At 36.0% G+C, this 19,373-nt stretch overlaps 1 protein-coding gene across 6 annotated transcripts in view; it reads right to left on the reverse strand.

Annotated features, from left to right (window-relative positions):
• ZNF521 (zinc finger protein 521) overlaps positions 1-19,373 on the reverse strand; it is a 262,919-nt gene that overhangs the window by 120,253 nt on the left and 123,293 nt on the right. For 5 of the 6 annotated variants that reach the window (XM_032467409.1, XM_032467408.1, XM_032467407.1 and 2 more), the window contains one exon: positions 2,509-2,593. In XM_032467409.1, the coding sequence (XP_032323300.1) occupies positions 2,509-2,593 (85 nt within the window). The remainder of the gene's footprint in view (positions 1-2,508; positions 2,594-19,373) is intronic. The other variant, XM_032467405.1, reaches the window with a different exon arrangement.

The following is a 19,373-nucleotide window of genomic DNA, read 5'->3' on the forward strand; positions in this document are numbered from 1 at the left end:
TGCTAAATGTCTAGTTGAGATTATTTTTTGATTAGACAAAAAACATACACAGAGACACAACCTAAAAACACCTACCCTCGATGGAGGTATTTTAGCCAACAAAATAATGCTGCCTGCCTCATTTGAAAAACTAAGCATCACACTGGGATTTTAAAAAGGGATATCTTAGCCTCTGTGACATCCTCCCGTTACAGATTCTCTCTCTCTAACAGCACGGATGAAGTGGGAGGACTTGGGCGCACGGTCAACAGATGTAACAATTAGATGGATACTATGTATTTGTTTAGGTCTCAAGCGCAAGGGAATTGCGTATTTTGTTATTAAAAAATAGCATGAATATTAAACAACTAGGCCCTCTGTGACAAGGAACAGAACGTGCTTCTCTGATGGAAGGTGAATTGTTAAACGCTCGGATCCCAAGAGGAGGTGCATGTCATATTAATCCACCATAAGGTAGAAGGGGAAGGCTTTGGGGAAGCCCTAATGATGCAAGGGATATCAAGAGAAATACAAAGGAGAAGGTATAAAGCAATTTAAAAAAAAGGACCAGGGCAAACCAATGAATGTCTTGGACAAATGATACTGAAATCGGAAAATCAAAAATTCCTCTCATGCCAGACATTTCATTCAGATTCTACGTGTGCAAAAGAACATTAATACTGTGGTGAAAATATATTCCGTTTGTTCTTCTGGGCCCTGAGATAAATAGTAAGTCCAGAGCCGAAAATATGTTTACAAAGAATAAAACTAATCAGAAGCATGACCCACAGCGTTGCACTAAATTCTCCGTAAGCTGCAAACTTCCAAGAAATATTTTCACGAAAGCCCATGGAAAACTGTAGCACAATGCAGAATCGTGAATGACTGTCTCCAGTAAACTCTACTCAAGAAATAGAGATGGAAAATATTGACATTTATTATTTGACAAGAAGATTTCTTTTTTTGAACCTACACCCCCCTCTCACCTCCTAAAAAATCCATTTTAAAAATTTATATAGAGTATTCTTTTGGAATCGAACATAGAAGGGAAACTAGGAAAAATACTTGACTCTCTCTTACATGTTGCCATTATCTTCTCCACCGGAAAGCTTGTCAATGCTATTCAGGTGCATTTAAGAATATGCTATTTAAGGTATAAGAAAATCGCTAATAATATTAGTACTTAAATCTGGAAAACATAGCGATAAAGTGATCAATATTTTAGCTGTTATGCCTATGTTCCATTTCACATAATTAAGCACTTAAGTCTTTTATAAACCATAATCCTCCTAAAAGACCATCATTTGAAAACTGTAAGGCGAGTCCTATTGAAAACTATTAATCAATCTTCTGACACCCTTTTGAATTCACCTACACTGGTATCTACAAGAGCATCAGAAGTTCTGTTCCGGTTGGCTTTAATGATGGGTAGCAACATTTGGAGCAGCCCTGCCACTGCACGTTCTCAGGATGCTGCTGACCAGTGTATGACAGAACTTGTTTACCCCTGAAAATAACTTCAGAGTCTAAAATGTTGAATCGTCATTCTTGTCTTAGAGTTTGATAGTAGGAGACCACAAGGTCAATCAGACTTTTAAACTATTATATCACAATTATTTACAGCATTATAAAGACCCGTGAAAGGAGGATGAAATAAAACCCTCATAGTGTAAAAACACGAATAAGTAACAAAAATAGTATAAAGTAACAGCAATTGTCACTTTACTAGTAGAAAAAGATCTGCTTGATAAAGTTTAATTGGCTGGTAAAATTCTTAGTGTTATTACTAAGTGCTTATCAAATTAAAAACATAGGAGGTAACCCCAGAGGAATTAAGGGATAATGGGACAATGTGAGTAAGTGAAAAAATGATCCTTTTAGTTGTAGCTCACGTAAGAAATGCAAAATCCCTGAAAACACTGGCCTAGAATGACTTCAGAGATCTTTACCCAACCCGCTTTATAAAGATTTGGTGGGGAATAAAAAATGATTACTGAATTCTTTCCATGATCTTTATGATCACGATTATTTCCAGGCTGTTGAAACCATATATACAAAACTATTTTACGGCAATTTAAATTATTTATGTTTCCCTATCACAAAAACTCACCACTTTAGATTTTGATACAAAGATGCTTAAGCAACACACAGCAGTGCCATTACCATAATAACTTCTGAAATTAAAACCTGTCTAAAACTCTATGGAAAGCTAACATCCAGTTCATTAACCATTCCTGTTAGTTTTCAATAATGCAAAAATGATTAGAAGTTTAATTTGTTAATCACCTGTGTTTTGACTGGCAGTAGATATATAATCCTCTGCAGAAGTCTAAACTGGCCCTTGCAGAAAATAAACCGTGCTAACGCCTTACCCCGCCTAATAATAGTAATAAAAAAATCAATCATGCCTAGGTAAATCATTGATGGCTGAACAATTAATTCATCTTTAACTCTGTTTAATTATATAAGCATTGATGTACACAAGGAGGAGAAAAATCTATCTGTAAGAAGGTTTAGAGCGTCACTCACCAATCATGTGATTTGCAACATGCACCTGAATATCCCATTCATTGTAGAAAACCATCTGACACTTGATGCACTGATAGGTCTTCTTCTGAGAAAACAAGTAATAACAGAATTACTTAAGACACATGCACTTTTTACTGTTTTCTTCAAAAAAACAAAACAAAACAAAAAAAACACCCAACTCTACCTACTCACAGCATTTTCTTGAGACCCTAGTCTTACATGTGTTGTTAACTAAGCTTCTGCGGGGGCCACCTGGGCAAAGTTCTCTGAGCTTCTTACTATGACGTTATGGCTTGATCTCAACACTACACTTAGTTGCAAACAGCTGGAAAAAAAGGAAGGCACATAATTATGGCATGATATGTTTAAAGATGCCTAAACTCAAACACAGAAGTTGGTATCAAAAAAATACCTGTAGCACCTGGCTGAGTTTCAGAAGCCGAGGTCTTTGAAGATCAGGTATACTATCATTCTGACCAACAGAACTGTGATGTTGTGTCTAAGTATCCTTAAGCAAAATGGCCAGTAAGTTAAGATTCACAGAATCCAGCTAAGAAATTTCGAGATGATAATTTTTAGCTGAAGAATGAAATTTAGATGTAGTACTAGCATTTAAATACATATTTTCTCCTATAAAGAAACTGTATCATATTGAACATTCTAACACCATTTTTTTTTTTTATCATTTTACACGAAAGTCCTGTCAAGCGAATACGGCAGGATTTATTATAATTCTTGTATCATAAATAAAGAAACTGAGGTCCAAGGAAGTAGAAAAATTTGCCTAACATCACAGAGCCTTACAGCTGGGAAGAGAAAGCAGCTCTCCTGATTCTAAATGCGAGGCTCTCTGATAAACGCAACCTTTATGATTTCACATCTTTGCTATTGTGTCCCCCCCATGGTTCAGTACCTATTAGAGAAACTCAATAAATAACGTGTTGGTTCCGTTTTCTAGCACACAGTTATATAAAAGCCTTTATGATGAAACTTGGTTTTTACAATTAAAAACCACCTTGGAAAACAAAATAAACCATTATGAAATAATCCATCTGAAACTCTCCCAAATGTGAGAAAATGACATTTCTAAAATCATACCAATGACTATTCGTTAAGGCATTCTCACAGAATTACCGTTTCATCAGCAGTCCTATGAAGTTGTTTTACTAATGGTAACGACAGAAAACATCAGTCTGTAAACGACAACTAATTTTAAAGAACTCAACAACATCAAAGTTAAGCACAAAAATTTAGCGGCCCTTCTTAGTGATTGAAATGATAAACGCTGTTAATGTAAAATTTTCTTATTGTCACTTAATGTAGTATTTGATTCTGCAGCAGAGGTTGTAAAACACAGAGGTGCAGATAGAAGCTTTCCACGTCGTCTGACGGGCTCTGTACATTAGGCACGTTGTGAATGGAGTGTGCTGGGTCTAAATCTTAACACAGACTTGAAACACCCTGACAATCACCAAGGAAGATTTACTGTGCCGAGCTGTTTACAAGATGCTTTTGATGGTGACATATAGAGCAACATGTGTTGCGTAAATAACGTCTATCCCCTTTTTCACAATATTTCCCTTTAGAACTAGTTAGAAAATATTTCTTACTCCCAGATGACCTACATTATATATTGTTTATTAGCATACTTCTAGCATTATTCCTGATATGTGACCTTGCTGAAAAACAAAGAAACATAAACTTAATGGCTAGTCTTTTCTCTTGTTAGCACAGTAAAACATACACTATGTCGAAAACTGTCTCCAAAAATGATGACTGATGAATATGCTGGCAGAATATACTAGGACTTTTTTTTCCCCTGGTCTAATAATAAAGAATAAAATCACTTGACAAGCCGAAATAATAAAACACCAGCGCTTACTATTGCCTTCAAAATGAACTGACACATTTGAAGATCTATGTATTTAAGTTTTCTTTTATCATTGAAAGAAAACGCTTTTGTCACTACTGAAAATTTGAATACTAATTCTACTCTTAAGGCAGCATCTAAAATGTTACTTTCTATTCTTATTACCAAAGTCATATTCTTATCTGCAAGCTGCTAAATTTGGGGCTAGACGGAGTAAGAATTTAATGTGATCAAAAACAAAATACCATGGTCCTAAAATGCTGTGGCTTAAACTTCACCTTGCCACACTTCTCACATTTCCCAAACACGAAGCAGTGATACACAGATTGGGATATGTTATGGCTTTCTTTTTAAATCCATGGTACAAAATTCATTTTTACCCTCAAATGAGTTTTTTTTTAAAGTAATTTAAAATGGCCTTTATAACATTTCTTCTTATAATTATAGGCTCTTAGCAAAATATTTGGAAGACCCCTGCCCGCCGGTCCCTCTCTTGCACACCATCTTTAAGTAAAGACATAAAGACATAACCTCTGAACAGCGTTAGCCTGGGGGCAGGGTGGCGGGGCTCATTCCCTTGGAGGTAAATCCATCCCAGCTCTGTACAGCTGAGTTTATGAAGGAATTCTTCCTCATTCTAGGCTCAACTCTGCTTTTCCGATACTTTCACCCATTGGTTGTAACCTTAGGCTCTGCAGCTGTAAAGAACTGGTTGAATTTCTTGTCTAATATGACAGTTACATTAACCCTTTTGCAGACTTTCACCATCCTCGTTTTGAGCAACTTTCACCATCCTCGTTAGTTTCTTCCAAGTCAATCTTTTAATAAATAGAACTCCCAATTAAAGCTCAGTACTCCAGGGGTGCCCTGACCTGTGCGGAGCCTGGGAGGACTGTCACCTCCCTTAGGACAATGACTTCCATTTATACAGAAGACAACAACAACAAAAAAAAAGTCAAGTGAGATCATTTCTTTTAAAAGTAGATAAAAGTGGAAACAGAACTTCCATTGTTTGGGCCCCAGATTGGCCTTTATCAACGCTTAAGTTGTCAATTTACTTGAAATGCTAATTTAGTACAATTTTTAAAAGAGACTTTTTTTCATTAGCCTTTTTTAATGTGCTACTTGGGAGTGGGGTTGTCATTTCCTGATTGTTCTCTTTTGTTTTCTGATACTGATAGATGTAATTATCAAGGATACAACTTTTTCCTAGCACCTCATTATTTTTGATTGATTTTGAGAACAATTTAAATGTGCCTTTTTGACATTCTTGTTTTCAGTTATACTCTGGTTAAGGTACTCAGAGACTTTCAGAAAAGAGCATCTCATAAATTAAAAAAAGAGATTAGGATCTCTAATAATGTTACACTTTAAAAAAACCCACATTATTCTGATTAACGCCCCTCCTCCCATCTACATTCCATTAGGACTTAGGCTTCACATTTAGCCTCAACAAATTAAAAAAAATTCTACTTTGTAGTTGTAATTGCTTTGATTTTTTTTTTAAAAACAAAACCCTGAGTATAAAACAAAGTCAGTAAGTCCACAGTAATCCTCAAAAACAGAAAAGGAGTAAGATCTCAGTTGCCACCACTGAAGTGACTGTTACTTCATCTCTTGTTTCGAAAATTGGTAATTAAAGACTCAGAAGCATCATGATTTTTTTAGGAGGAAATGTAGTTCATGCCTATTTGATGAGGGGAAGCTCTTCCTTAACAAAGACTGACAGAAAGGGAGGACAAATTTAGAAATTCATCATTTTGCAGTGAAAATAAAATGGTCCATGGTAATCACTAATGGATGCTAAAAACTATTAGGAGAAAGGTTATTCTGAGATACACGATTTTCATCCTTTGAGAACAGCAAAGAGAAAGCTTTACAGTGACTTCTCTGGTGGTAATCACGGTAACCAGACTATTAGCTTACGGTTACTAGCAATGGGCAGTAGGTGTCTCTCAATGGGATACAATATGAAGTACAACAATACATCATAATAAAGTATTCTTATCCAAAATGTCTACCCGGATCTAATGAAGCCTTTAGATGGAATATTCCAATTTTCAGGAAATGTTGGAATAGAAGGACAAGTGTTGCTTGGAGGGAAAAAAATAAGTTACACAAATCCAGAATAGTCTTCAAAACAAATCAAGAATATTCTTGACCTGCTATCTTCAAAAAGTTAATGTTGTAAAGGGAAAAAAACTGAAGAGATTGTTCTCAAACGAAAGAGAGAAAAAAGACAACTAATAAATGCAGTGTGATGTAAATGTAACGTGTGGATTCTGATTTGGGGGAGAAAACAGCTATAAAAAGGTTTTTGAGGAAATTGGGGAAATCTGGATCTCAGCTGGTCATTAGACGATACTGGGGAATTACTACTGCAAACGTTCTCAGATGTAATAATGGTATGGTGGTCACATGGGCAAACAGCCTTTCTGTTAGGAGATGCATGCTGAATATTTAGGTGAGAAATGGCATGATGTTAGCAATTTACTTCCAAAAGATCCAGAAAAAAAATATAGTCATATATAGGTAAAGCAAATATGGCTAAATGTTAACAATTATTAAATCTAGGTGCACACTTGAATATTTTTGTAATAAAAAGAGGAAAATAAATTAGGGTAATTCATAATATGTACTTTTGTTAATATTAAATGTAACCTGTTAATCCCATCCCCTCTGTTCATTTTACACTCCCACATTTGTTGCACACCAAAAATAATTTGTGCTTAGTTGTTATACATAGCTTTGCAAACATTTTTGTATTTATTGGAGGGAGCTTTCTGTTTGTTTGTTTGGTTGGTTTTTTTAAACAAATCTAATGTATAAACCCTAAGAGGGCAGGAATCATTGCTTATATCCATTTCTGTAATAATGTAGTAACAGTTTCTTATAGTTGCATCATTCTTTACAGTCTATAAAGAATTCATATGCGTGAAACTCACTTTCAACAAAACTGTGAGAGGAGATAAAAGAGGGGTTATTATCCTCATTCACGGATTAATTAAATGACTCATCTCAAGTCTTGAGGGTTGAGAATACCATAACCAAGGCCGATAGTCTACCCTGCCTCCCACCCACTGGGTTTTAACACAGTTTAAATTCTGATCATTCGCAGGCAAATTCACAATTCCATTTTAGGTGCATATTGAAAGAAGGCTCTCCTGAGACTGCTCAGTGCTTCGGCCTTTAACGATGCCAGCGGTGGTCTGAGACTAGCTGGAGGAACTGCTTCCAGCTGCCTCCACCGTGGGCTCCTGGTCCCAGAGCCTGGACTGAGATCCACAGGACAGAAACAGGACAGAACTGGCTCCCCAGAGCCCCTCAGTCTGCTCCAAGCTTTTCTTTTGCTCTCAGTATCTTGAAGTTCTATGTCACATTTTCAACTGTATATTTAAGTTTCTTTGTCCTGCTCAATACTGAAAGAACAATTTCAACCTGAGTGCATGTGTTACCTCCAATTCTAAAAAGTTTCAGTGATCATCTCTTCAGTTTTTATGTGTCTCTCACCCACTCTCCACTCACTTCTACTGGAACTCCTGTCAGACATAGGTTGGAGCCTCCCAAACAATCCATGTATTTTAACCATTTTTTTTCATGAGTATTTAAAAATTCAGTTTGTCCCCTATGTTCTGATCTAGGTGATTTCCCCTGCCCTCTAACAAACCATTGGTTCTCTCTTCACTGGCGTCCAGCCTAGAGTTTATCCTATCAGAGCTTTTATTTCAATGACTATTTGTTATTACTAATGTTTCTAATTTTAAATACAAGTGCACTTAAAATAAATTTCTTCTTGGATTTGCTCCATAATTTGTCACTCTTTTCGTCAAAGCATACTTTCATTTATCTTTCTAAGCTTCTAAACACACTTATTTCAAAGTCTTTGTGAGAATTTCACATAATTAATTTCTTCTGGAGTGGAATCTTGGTCTCATAGCAGTTGGGTTTGGTTTTGTTTGTTTGCTTTACTAGCATGAATCTAATGAATCATTGACAGATTATGGAATCTTGGTTTGAAGCCCATTTGTAGTGAAAGGTTTTTTTTCTACATACTCATTCCTCCCTTTCCAGTAGTTTTGCCATTGCTTCTTCTAGGCCATCCCAGGCTACAAGACCAGGCTCGTCTCACAGGGCACTTCCTGTGTATCTGCTGTGCCACCGGGAAGGAGGAGACATTGCGAGTTGAATCACAGGGCCAGCACATGGCATATTCAGTGTTAAGTGACAAACTGTATCTGTCTTCCTATCCTTCACACTCTCCAACTAAAAAGCCCTAGATCCACGAATTGATCAACAGAATCTTTGTTTCTAGTTTCCCATCAGGAGCAATGAAGTTTCTACCCAAGCCCTGCTTTAAGTAGAGGGTCTGGCTTTGTCCCATAGATAATCAGAATCCTAGTAACCACTTTTCATTTCTGGAATAGAGTCCAGCAGACCCTCTGGCTTCAACTCTGATAACCACTTGGTTTTTACATTTTGGTTCCTGGATCTCAAAGATGGAGAGTTGTTTTGAACTTGACGAAATCCATTTGGGTTTCTCCTTTCTATTTTGTCCATCATTGCTATATGATTGGAGCATCATGGAATGAAGTTACAAGAGCCGTCTGTCAAGGACACCCCACTGCCACCAGGCTCCTCTACTTCACCAACCCCAAATTTTGGCAGTGACTCAGTCAGGACCCCCTGAAATTAAGACGTGCACAGTGATGCTATAAAATATCCATTCCGCATATACCCAGCAGTCTTGGTAGGAAAGCAACTTTAGAATCTCTTTTCTGCAATTAGTTACTAGGCAGTGGCTTCATCATTCAGCTGTGTGACAAATCATTTAATGACCCTGAGTCTTAGTTTCCTTCCCTGTAAATTAAAAATAATAAACTTACATTTAGAGTTGATGTGAGAAGCAAGTAAGAACTATATAAAAGTGCTTAGTACCATGCCTACCCTGTAGCATGTCTGCATTAAATAGCAACTACCTTTATTACTCTTTACTTGACAGGTTATTATGGGGGCAGAATGGAATACCCTGTGAGCTGTACGGCACAACAAAGTTGCTTATCAAGATTATTTCTCACTCTTTTATGTGGACTTTAAAATCATATTGAAATTTCTTTAAACTACAATCCACTAACTTAGATTGTATGGCAATTAGCAAGGGTTAAACAAATGTTTATTAAATAAAGCTTCAAAAATCAATGGCGTAAAGAATGTCACAAGTTGGTGAAAAGGTCGCGGGGTGGGAAGGAAGAAGAAAGTAGAGCATGTAAAAAGGTTCAAGCTTGTTTGGGGGGAAAAAAGCTGTTTTCAAGGACTATAGCAATATCTATTACATTTCCAAGAACAAATGTGTTAACTACACATGAGATGTATATTTAAGATCAGTGGCACCTTTACTTGGCAGTATTTAGTTGGCAAGCAAATGGATATTATATGTGAGTGAAAATAATGAACCTACAGCTTTCCACAAATACTTAATACTTCAGATATTTTACTAATTTAGTTTGGTTATTTTCCAAGTAATTCTGAATTTGTGTGAAAGTCACTGAAGGGAGAGGGAAAAAAATGGGTGAAATGAAATAAAAGCTACTAGTGATGAAAACCTCACCCAAATAATTCACTAAAAAATGCCAGTGTGTATATGTCCATGAATAACTGAAAAATTGTGCTGAACACTGGAATTTGACACAACATTGTAAAATGATTATAAATCAATAAAAAATGTAAAAAAAAAAATGCCAGTGTCAATTTTCTATTGTGTGTTCCCACGGTGGTTGAAAGGAAGACACACTGTCTTACAGGTGTCATTCGTGTCCAGAGATTAAAGACTACGTAGCACTCTACACAATGTCTGGCATGTGCTAAAACACTCAGGAACCGAGAGATACTACGCATGCCTCCTAAAATCAAGGAGGAAAGAGCTCACACAAAGATTAAACTGCTACAACTATTTTGCTTACATAACATGGTAAAGCACTTCAGGACCGAGTGCCAGAGGTGTTGGCACAGAAAAGACAGTGAGGATGTACCGCATAGGGACAGATGAATATGGTCTACAGAAGTCAGGAAAAGAGAAGAAAAGAGGGAGAGAAAAGACCTGATCTGAAGTCCAAAATGGAAATAACTTCCTTGAGCTCAAAACCAAGTTACAAAGTGTCTACTACATGCCAGGCAAGTCACAGTCTGGTGGGGGTATTTGGCAGAATGAGGAAGGTGATTCAGAATAGAAGACGGGCTAAAGAAGATTGTTCTGGAAAGGAAGAAGAAAGAGACAAAAATCTAGTCAGAAAGAATTGGAAAAGATTTTTGTTTTAAATGACTAAAGTTGCCATTTTTTTCTTTTAATTATAGACCAATTTTGCACAGGCCTATATGGTATAAGAAAAGAAAAATATTTATTTAAGCAGATTTATTTTTACAAATAAAATCCAAAACTCCATGAAGATATAAATATAAGCTACCATTAACTGAAATCAAAGGGTTAAAAAAAAAAAGCAAAGCCATTTTTTTTTTCAACTTTTCTTGGGTTCTTTTTGAATATTAGATAAAAACAGCATCAAAATATCTTATTTTCAAAGGTTTACATTTAAATTGAATTGTCTCCTAACAAATTTCCCTCAGAATTTGTCTTTTATGTCCTTGAACTTCATGTTTAATATTAAAAACTAAATTTAAGGTCAAGTTTCCCTTGGTGAGAGATGCTTTATTAGGCTTCCTTATTCATCCCCAGTCCTCAGATTTCTCCTGATTCAGATACTGGAGTCTCTTCCAAGGGACCTGGCTTATCTGTCCTACTAGGAGAGCTTCATCTAGATGATCTCATTTAATGTGATGGATTCAGTTGCTGTTTACTTTTATGCCTTTGCAAATTCACCTGAACCAATTTCTTATTCTGTTGTCCGTAAAGTGAAGAGTCAATAAATTTTGTTTATTGACTGTCCAATGGACAATCGTAAGAGGCATCCCACATTCATCACCTTCATTCCTAAAGTACTACCTGGGACTTGCCTATTTCAGCCTATAAATTTCTCTTCCACCGTACATTGCACCAGAATTAGTAAACTGGAAGAGGCTAACACAGACTAAACTGATGCTGTAGTGGAAGTGAAAAAAAAAAAAGGTCACCAGTGTATGTGCTGATTCTTTTTGAGTTAGGACAGGGAATTTGCCCCAAGTTACCCAGGGCTTTCATGTTTTGCCAGTTCCTAGTATGAAGGGATTTATCACTCATAGCAGTTAACTTCCTGTACTGACTGTTTTGTAAACATTCATATCATTTCAAGAAACCTACGAAATTGGAAGTGGGTACATAGTAGTTTAAATAATGAGTCTTTTATAAACATAAATCTGAGGAGGAAAAGAAGAAATAAAAAATTGTGCCTTATACCAAACTAGGGTCTATTTTCCTCATCAGTTATTCCAACCATATACTGATTGTTTTCACCTTAAAAATCTGAAACTCCCTTTTGTCTCACTTTTGTTAAAATAAAGAGGTGTGGCTGGTAAACATTGGAGATAAACAGTGGGACAGATGAAGAAGTAGGAACATTAAGTACAATGCTGCAGCACCACTGAATTGTACCACGTGCCCATGGAGAGCCAATGACAAAGGTTGGTAATACAATTTGCCGTCCCATCATAGACCAGGGGAAAGTTCTGTGAGAGAGTAGAATATTTTAGAATCCATTAAGACATATTTTCTTAAGTACGTAGCTTTTGCCCTAAAAGCAAGTTGAGAATTTGTACAAGTGCTAGTACCGTCTACTAGAGACTCCTTGTAAATATCAAAGGCTGACACGGAGAGGAGTTTTATTTAACATTAAATCATAAAAGTTTCCTTTTGATTCCCTTATAATTCATTGCATGTTGTATCAGAATTATTTCGATAAAACTGGTTTATCTCTAAAGGGCTGTAGAGGAAGGGAGAGGGCTCTGTCTTCCCCATCTGGTATCTATGCAATACCTAAATATTTACACACAATCAATTAATGTGTGAATGATTCATACCTGTTCACTGTAAAATAAAAACCTTTTCTTCCTTCCACTTCTCTTTAGATGAAGGCTCCTGCAGTGTCACAGTGATTCTCCTTTGTTTATATTCCTAATCTATCCTTCCAGCTATTCTTCTGGAAAAGGCATACTTCACATCCTGGCAGTTCTTGTCTTATCTACAGAACATCCTCCCTCTTATTTGGGTGGTTTCAGCTACCCTGTATGTGCCCAGATTACCTGGTCCTTTATCACTCATCTCCACTGAGGTATTCACCTCCTGCCCTCCTACTCCCAGCAGTTCTTTTTTGTTGCTTCTCTCTTTCTCCCCATTTTCATTTCAGGTTCCGCCTTCACTTGTCCGTCCCTTCCATCAAACAGCTTTCCTACTGAAGCATGTCCCACCACCCTTCTCTTCTTCAAATTGCTTCCCAACCCCCTCTGCTCCGTAAAGCTTGTGAGCAATTACACCCACACAGCACCGTGGTGTTTACTTTTCTATTCTTGCTGTTTGTACTCTTCAACAGTAAGTTTTTGAGGGTAGAGGTCTGTTTCCTTGACTCTACCTATTACAAAGCATACTGTTCAGTTACAACTATATAAACATGTAAGTGGTGGGGTTCTTTGAACCCGATGATTTAACTGAATTTATTTGGATTTCTTAAATTCCTCCTCATTCATCATTCCAAAAATATCTTTTAAAAAAACAGAATAAACAAAAACAAACAAACAAACAAAAACAAAGCGTAAATACAGGACAGAAATAGACTCACAGACAGAGAATACAGACTTGTGGTTGCCAGGGGGGTGGAGGGTGGGAAGGGATAGACTGGGATTTCATAATTGTAGAAAAGATATACAAGATTACACTGTATAGCACAGGGAAATATACACAAAATGTTATGATAACTCAGAGAGAAAAAAATGTGACAATGAGTGTGTATATGTCCATGAATGACTGAAAAATTCTGCTGAACACTGGAATTTGACACAACATTGTAAAATGATTATAAATCAATAAAAAATGTTAAAAAAATAAAATAAAATATACCAAATGGCAAAAAAAAAATGATAAAGATAGCTTTGCATATAGTTGACACTCAATAAATGGTAGAATTATTGTTGTAAGAAAAAAAAAAACAGAATAAAATGCCACCATATTCTTTGTATTTTCAAAGGCACTAGCACAAGCTTATCTAGAGTATCGGGGAGTTTGGGAATTAAAAGGCACAAGTGAGTATTTCAATTTCCTCATTACAGATAATCAAAGTGGGGTCCAGAGAGATGAAGTGTCCTTGTCAGTGACTCACAGAAAGCTAGCAAGCCTGGAACTCCAGGTCACCATGAACACATCCACATTTATATGGGGGGGGCGCACAATTGCAAAAAGGAATTGGTAACTTTCGCCACGCCATCTAGCCATCCTGCTTGAAACTTACTGGGGCTCCTGGGACTACCGGATGGCCTCCAGGGCGCCACCTCTCCATCGCTAGTTCTCTCTACTACCCACTGCCTTCGTTGGGGTTCTCATTTCTCAGTGTCTACTTTTAGCATAAAGTTTGCTGCATTATATCCAAGGCATCTATTCACACTACATTCTAAGGTTTCCTGTCACTTAAGGAATGATGTCTTACTTCCCCTCTACAACCCCAGCAGCCAGCACGCTGCCGGACTCGGAGCACTGACGAAGGAGGAGCTGAACCACACAGAAGTGAACTGGTTTGGGCTTTTTATAAGTACTCTCAAGAATAAGTGTTTTTCGGAGAAATTCACTAACGGGAACCAGATACCTCAACTAGACATGCTGCCACCAAAATACCTAAATTCTGCGCCATACAACCAGATAAGACCTAGCCTTCCTCCAGATTACCCCAGAGAATTGAATTATGGACCTGAAAAACCTCTGCATGAATATTAATGATAATATATCTTACAAAGCTAGACATTTTCCTTATTAAAAATGTCCAAAAACATAAGCTGAGGAAATAGGGGGCCCTTTCCCAACAGGGCTTTCTGTTCCTTGAAAACACTACTCCATAGTGTAGGATATGAGGAGGAACATTGTTTAGAAAAAGACAGTAATATCAAACTTGACATTTTTTATAGAATCTGTGCAAGGCAAGCACCGCAATATTTTTTAATGTTCTTTAAAAGTCCAGGCAATAAATCAGTCATTCTTTTAAAAGATCTTTTGTAATCTCATTGTTGAATATCCTCACTAGGCATTTGAGAATATTCCTATTTTTAATCCTGTCAACTCCTCGCCGTCTTAACGTGGGTATGATTCACTCTACGAGGGTACATTTGCTTTTTGAAGGTTTGATTCTTTGCCAAGAGAAACACGAAACAATATCTACGATGTTTGCCATTGCCTATGCGCAATGCCTGCCAGGCGTCTGAACCGCAGTAATTGTTGAAGGAATGAATGAACTAGATGCAAATGCATATAAGCAGTTTTGGAATGTCTGTTCTGGAATAATTTAAATCTGTGTAACAAAGTGGTATCAATCCAGATCCAATTTATGATGCTAAAAGGATCTGTCTTCCACCAAAACGATTTCAATTTTCCAGTCCTAGTGGGTATAGACATTAAGTTTAGAGGGCTTCCTGCAAGTTCTTCAGCTGTCTCATTTGGTCAATTAGTCCTCTCTCCCACCTTTCCTTCTACCTGTCCTCCCTCTTCCCATTCTTCTGTTCTTCCTCTTACTTTTTTAATAGAATGATCTTTATTAAACATGTGGGAACTATTCGTAATTAAATTTGTATTTCTGGACATTTCTTTATCACAAGCTTTTAGGAAATAAGGAAGCTCCTTTTAGCTTCTTTACGGTAAGCCACACTTATAAAATACACAAGATAATCCTTGGACTTATCTTAAGAAGAGTACGTTAACATCAGACTTTAGTTAAGCTAGGTTTATCAACTCTGATTTCTAATTCACGGTGTGTCTTTGCTTCAAAATATATCTCAATCACTTACTTCTAAGTAATCTTTAAAATAGTGCACTAAATCAAAGGTTATGCATTTAAATGACAAATCTTGTCCAAGAACAAAAACAAAAGCAAAAATTTCACCACTTTCTTTCCCTAGAATGTAAATATATTTGATTCATGAAGAACATGGCCACTGGGTTTTAGGCAAACAAATAATAGTTCTTTAAAATTAACCTCTTCTCAAACTATTCACTTGTCTCCTGAGCTTAGGAGAAAGGGTCTTATTTTGGTATCCACTTACTATGCCTTTCACTTACAATTTTTAATTTTCTTAGATATGATTTCCCCCCAATTTTTTTTGCTCCTCTGCTCCCCACGATATGTTTCAATCCAGCAACACTGCTGGACATTTTCGATTTCTTGTCTGTAATTACTTTTTCCACCTATACACTCATCTAGTCACATGTTTTTCTTCTTTTTATATTTATTGTTAGCAGATGCTGTCTCTTGAGTAATATTTTATCTTTGTCACTTTTATATTCTCTTTGTTCCTTGGATTTCATTGCTTCTAGGTTTATCTTAATATTTGATTATGCTTTTCTGAAATCAACTTTCTGGATGTATGATGACTGATTTCAATGCATTTTGACTAAATAATCCATAGTCCTAGCATTAGGTACAATTACTCTAGATTATAATAAATTAACTGAAGCAGTTTATATAGTCATTATATGAATGTGCACATACATATGCAGGGATATGTACAGACCTGTGCGTAGGTATTATATAAATGATGTCCCACATGCAACATTTGTTAGGTGCTTCATGTTTACCAAGAACTTTCACACAAACATATATGATCTACTGTTCACAATAACCCTATAAAGTAGGCAAAGTATAGATTATACCCATGTTGGCAATGAAGGAACTCAAGCTTAGGAAAGACTAGTTAAGGTCACACAGATGGTTCTGTTAACTGTTATGCGAACTCATTTTTTTTTTCTAAGTGCAGTATTTTCTTCTACTACATTATGTGGCATATGCTTAAACTCTCCATAGCCATGGAGGCAATCTCTGAATAACAAAACATGTTCAGACTCAGTTGAAGGCTTGCTTATGTCATACAATGTTTAATTCAACAAAATCAATCTTCTGCCTTGATATGGGCATTTTTCACAGGATTTCACCTGCCACTCAGTCTCTGTGTGGTACGAATTGCATAGTCTGTTCCATACTTATGAGAAGTCTCTTCTATTGATGTGTCATTCGTTCTAAGAGACTGTGTCACCATTTAGTTCTCAGAGAAATGTTTCCTTATTTGTTTCTTTTTCCGTTTGTTTTAATCACCAGCTTTCAATTATTTACAAGTGTTGACTAAGTCCCTACGATGCGATGAGTCAGACGCTCTCCAGACAAACATGGAGGCTACAAGTCAGCCCTGCCTCCGCCCCTCGCTCGGGCTCCCTGCGCTCCGGTGATGCTCGCCCCTTGCTATTCCTAAGCCTGCCAAGCATGCTGCCGCCTTAGGTCTTTTGCTGTGGAAGGTCTTTCCAATTTGTTTGCTCTTTCCACAGCCATCTGCAGAGCTGGCTCCTGCCCGGTTATTTGCCATCTCCACTGCACTAGGTTAGCACTTCACTAGTCCTTCTATTAAGACACATACTCCATTCTACTTTGCACTATATTTATTTCTATACACTAATTCTCCCTGGTAAACTATAAGCCCTCAGGGGGCAATGCTGGGAAGAAAGACGTGTATTCAAATAACCATATTCATTTAGTGCTCATCCTCTTTACAAACCTGATAGTCTAATGTCTTGTACATAGCAGGAAATTAATAAATTTGTTATATTAAATTGAAGCACTAGACGAGGAATAAAAAGTTAAAGCTATAGGCTAATGTCCCCCAAAGTGTGAGACACGTACAGCCTTAACTATAAAGCATGGGTACCACTCTTTCTAATTGCACAAGAAAGTCTCACTAAGATGCCTGTATGTCTTTAATACCTCTACAAAAGGTGATAAACTTACTTGTAACAAAGAAAGAACAGGTTTCAGGCTCACAGACCTCTGCAGGTGTGAATACACAGCTAGAATTTCTTAAACAGTATCATGTATTAATAGCATCACTTTTATACTTATCTTAATATTAGTGACGAGTGATACTGATTGCATACTTATGGTCCTGATTATTTTGCTTTTTAAGTTAAATGTTAAATGCTTACAAAGACTACTTGTAACACAGGTAATATATAAAGAGTAGCTATTAAACAAACACCTGTATGCCCAACTTAAGCTTCCTGTGTGGTATTCCCATACCATCTATGATTCTGTCTGAATTTGAATTTCCCATATTACTGATGAGGATTCGTATCTTCACCTGTTTACTGGACCTTCATGCTTCCTGTCAGTGAAATGTCTGTTTATGTTAGTTTCATATTTTCTTATTTGGTGGTTTGAGTTTTCTTGTTGATTTGTGGCTATTTCTTACATATTTAGGACATGAATACTTTTTTCCGGCTCCATATATTATAAACATGTTCGTTCATCTTACCATCTTTTATTTTTGCTCAGCTTTATGGTAACTTCTGGTAAACAGAAATTATTATTTTTAATGTAGATGAACATACCCAACATTTTATATGTGACTTATGCTCTCTGGGTCTCATTTGAGAAATCATTCCTTAACTTAAGGTCATAAAAATATTCTTCTAAGATTTATGGCTTTGTCTTTTCATACATTTTTGTACATGTGAGTAGGGAATCAATTTTATTTTATTTTCTATATGGCTAACAAGTTGAACACTCTATCCATTCCCCTACTGAGATGCAAAGACAGTTCTATTCTATACTGAGTTTTTATATGTCTGATATCTCTTTGGGGAGAATATCTGTTTTGTTCTGTGGACTAATATCACACATTCTAATTACTGCAGATTTATTACAAATTGACCCCATAGTAGGACAAATCCTATCGTGCCTGTTCTTTTTCTTTAAGAGTATCTTTGCTATTCTTGACCTTTTGTTCTTCCATACACATTTTTTAATCTGCTTGTCAAGTTCCAAAAGATGAAAATATAAAAAATACATTTTAAAACCTATTGAATTTTCATTGGAATAGATATGAATCCATAGATCAAATTAGGGACAATTGACAGTTTTACAGTATTGAGTCTTCCTATTCCTGAACAAGTTAAATCTGATCATTTAAGTCTTTTAAAATATCCTTTAATAATGTTTTTATCATTTTCTCCATAGTCTTACACATCTTATAAGATTTATTTCTAAGCACCTAATATTTATACCTATTATAAATTGGATTATTTTAAAACTCATATTTTCTAAGTTTTTTGGTGGTGAACAAAAACCCCATTAACTCATATGAGTTGATTTGGTACCCAGCAACTTTTCTAAAGTTTTATTTGTTGCAATAATCTGTTTTTAGATTCTATGGATTTTGTTTTGTATACAAACATATAACCTCCAAATAACAGCTTAATTCAGTTCTTTTCAGTTTTAGTGCAACCTTTTTTATAAGTAAATTCTTTTTTATCTTATCTTTCATTGTTGGTCAAATCACCCAGGAGGCCTTATTAGGGATTTTATTATAAAATAATAATTGTATTAAAATTTCTCCACTAATTAATGATGCTTGCTGAAGATGTTATTTTAAACAGTCTTTATTAGGGTAAGGAAATTACTGTCTATTGGTAATTAAGTGTTTTTTTTCCAATCATGAAAGTATGCTGTATTTAGTTTTTTATGCAACTCTTGAGAAAAACATGCAATTTATCTCCTTTAAACTGTTAATGTGGTAAATTTCATTAATTGAGTTCCTGAGGTTGAACCCACCTTGCATTTTGTGATAAAATCATTTTAGTCATAGTACAAAATCTTTTTTTTAACATAGTGAAATTAATTTGTTTATATCTTGTTTTAAATTTTAAACTATAAAATCATGAGTAAAATTGGTCTAAATTTTTCTTTTATTGTCTTTCTCTGGTTTTGACATCAAGATTATACTAGGCTCATTAAATGAACTAGAGTGTTCCCTCTTTTTGTACTTCCTGGCACAG

This window comes from Camelus ferus, chromosome 24 (genome assembly GCF_009834535.1).
Source record: "Camelus ferus isolate YT-003-E chromosome 24, BCGSAC_Cfer_1.0, whole genome shotgun sequence".
NCBI lineage: Eukaryota > Metazoa > Chordata > Mammalia > Artiodactyla > Camelidae > Camelus > Camelus ferus.